Here is a 2,476-nt window from a genome sequence, read left to right on the forward strand (position 1 = left end):
ATCTCCAGGCCAGGCACTTTTTGAAGTCTGTCCTCCTCCCAGAAGCCAGAGGGGCTTCTGGAGGGAGCCAGGGCACATGGCAGTTGAGTCTGGGACCACCCAGCCAGGCTGATCTGGGATTAATCACATCCCAGCGGCCAGTCAGGCTCCTCAGTTTGGCCTGCAGGTCTGCAGCCCTCAGCTCCAGCCTCCTCCCTGTGCCCCTGTCCTGACTCCACCCACCAGGGTCTGATCCCAGGCCATGGTCTCTGCTGATGCTCTCCCCCATGCTTTTTCCAGCTGGCGAACTCCTAATCATCTGCCAGCACCCTGGCTCTAGAGCCCACCTCCTTCAAGTCATGCCCCCCTGCGCCCTCTGGGTCCTTGCAGGTTCAGCCTTGCACAGGGGGCTGGGAAAGTCCCCAACCCCTTCTCCAGGGCAGAGACGATGTCTTGACTTAGTCATTCACTCATTCTGCCTTCAGAGAGCCCCTAGTCTGATGGGGGAGGCAGCATTTCGCAGAGCGTGGTGCAGAGGCACACGCTTGTTTAACATGCAGCTGTTTAACCACAGCTAAGCCCAACCCCAGACCCTGGAATCTGCGGGGTCAAGGGCAGATAAGTGTCTGGGAACACTGAGTGTGGGGTCACGAACCCTAATGGCCAGTCGGGGAAAATCCACCTTCCTAGGAGCTAGGTGTGAGCACATCCACCAGGTGCAGGGCAAGTGGGAAAGGCCACCCTGGCGGAGGGCTCCTCGTGAGCAAGGGCCTAGGGGCTGGAATCCAAACTGGGGACTCCTTGGAGCTTCCTGAACCCTCACCTGCAGGTGGCTAAGCTGGGAGCCTGAAGGCCCGCAACCCCTCTCTGAGCCTGGGATCCCCGTGCCGGCAGCCTCAAGCTTCTGCCTGCCCCCAAGACGGGGGGCTCACTCTCGGCTGTCCCGCCTCTGACCCTGTGACCCTGGCCTGCGGCCGACACCCAGGGTCTCACCTTTGCAGGGGAGGCAGTGGACGAGGCCCAGGAAGCCCAGGAGGCTGATCTTGTTCCCCGGGTGCGTGAAGTTGGACCAGGCCGTGTCGATGTTACCAGACGCACAGCACTCAGCCTGGCTCACGTCCGTCCTCAGCACCAGGCTGCAGGTGGCCTCTCGGCCCTGCTGGAGCCAGCAGACACCACCTGCGGACAAGCGGGCCAGTTCCCACGTGGCCAGAGGCGCCCTCCGGTGCCCCTCCCCACACCCCGGCCTTGGCCTTCCAGCCAGCTGCCGGCCCATGGCGATGCATACATTGGTGCTCAGTAATTATGGAGGGGATGATCTGCCCCTGACCTGGGAAGGAGGGGCAGAGAACCGCACAGGTGTCCCCACCCTGGCTGCAGATTCTTTGGGGACCCTTCCTCTCTGGGCTCCAGCCCCAACACTGCTCCAGCACCCACCCCACCCCCCTCCTGGGAACCTCTCCCCCCTGGGTCCAGGCCCCCAGCCCGGGCCTGGCATCCTGCCCGAGCAGGCAAACGCCCGGAGCTGGACGTGTCAGGGTCAGCAGGCCCTGGAGCCGCCTCTCCCGCCTCTGCCCTCTGTCTAGACAGCGCCCGAGGGCACGCGGAGCCCCCTCGCCCAGCAGCCCCCCCTCGCCTGGCCCGCCTCTTACTCACTCCAACTCGGGAACATTCCCCTCGCATGAGCTCACTGTCTCCCCGGGGATGCGGCCTTCGGGGAGGGGGCTTGGCTCTCCCCTCACTGCGGGGCTGGGGTGGGGCTGCAGGGTGGGGTGGGGGGCAGATGGCCCTCGGTTTCTGCACCGTTAAGTGGGGGCGGGGGTGGCCGCCACGGCCCCCATTCCATGGAGCTCCCAGGCTCTGTGCTGAGCGCCTCCCAGGGACCAGCTCTGGGAAGCCCAGCACATTGGCACCCCGTATAAAAGGGGAAACTGAGGCCAGGAGTGGGGATGTGACTTCCCCGGCACCTCCGCAAGTGGCAGGTGTGAGATTCCATTTACCTGTCTGCCTGAACCAGACCCAGGGAAAATCTGAGACCCCAGCTGGAGGTCCTGAGTCCAGCCACCCAGCCCTGCCTTTCTGGAGCATTGGGACCCGGATGGTCGAGGTTCAAATCCCCGCTTTGCCACTTGAAAGCTGTGTGACCCTGTGCCTCAGTTTCCCCACCTGGAAACCGGGCAGAAGAGTGCCCACACTACTGGGCTGTTGCATGGATTCCAGGACGGAAGAGGCAGACACTAGGCGCCCAATAATTGTCAGCAGCTCTTGTGACTAGATTCTTGATAAATAAATTGTGAAGGAGTCCCATCTGCTCTCCTGACCTCCTGGTGACCCTCCTTTGGGCCTTTTGGGGCTGGGGGAGGGGAGCCTCAAGCCTTCCCAGATTCAACCTGCAGCGGCCACGGGTCACCACGGGTCATCGCGGTCGGCCACCGCCGCCGCGCCCCCCGACCTCGCCCCCAGGCCCGCATTCCGGGCAGGCCCACGTGGGTGGCCC

General features: G+C 63.8%; 1 protein-coding gene across 1 annotated transcript in view; it reads right to left on the reverse strand.

Moving 5' to 3' along the window:
- Positions 1 to 1,614, reverse strand: part of FSTL3 (follistatin like 3) — a 5,720-nt gene extending 4,106 nt beyond the window's left edge. The window contains exon 1 of the mRNA XM_024740010.1: positions 973 to 1,614. Within this exon, the coding sequence (XP_024595778.1) occupies positions 973 to 1,255 (283 nt within the window). The 5' untranslated portion in view covers positions 1,256 to 1,614. The remainder of the gene's footprint in view (positions 1 to 972) is intronic.
- Positions 1,615 to 2,476: the final 862 nt, after the last annotated feature.

This window comes from Neophocaena asiaeorientalis, unplaced genomic scaffold, assembly GCF_003031525.2.
Source record: "Neophocaena asiaeorientalis asiaeorientalis breed wild unplaced genomic scaffold, Neophocaena_asiaeorientalis_V1.1 scaffold469, whole genome shotgun sequence".
NCBI classification, from domain to species: Eukaryota; Metazoa; Chordata; class Mammalia; order Artiodactyla; family Phocoenidae; genus Neophocaena; species Neophocaena asiaeorientalis.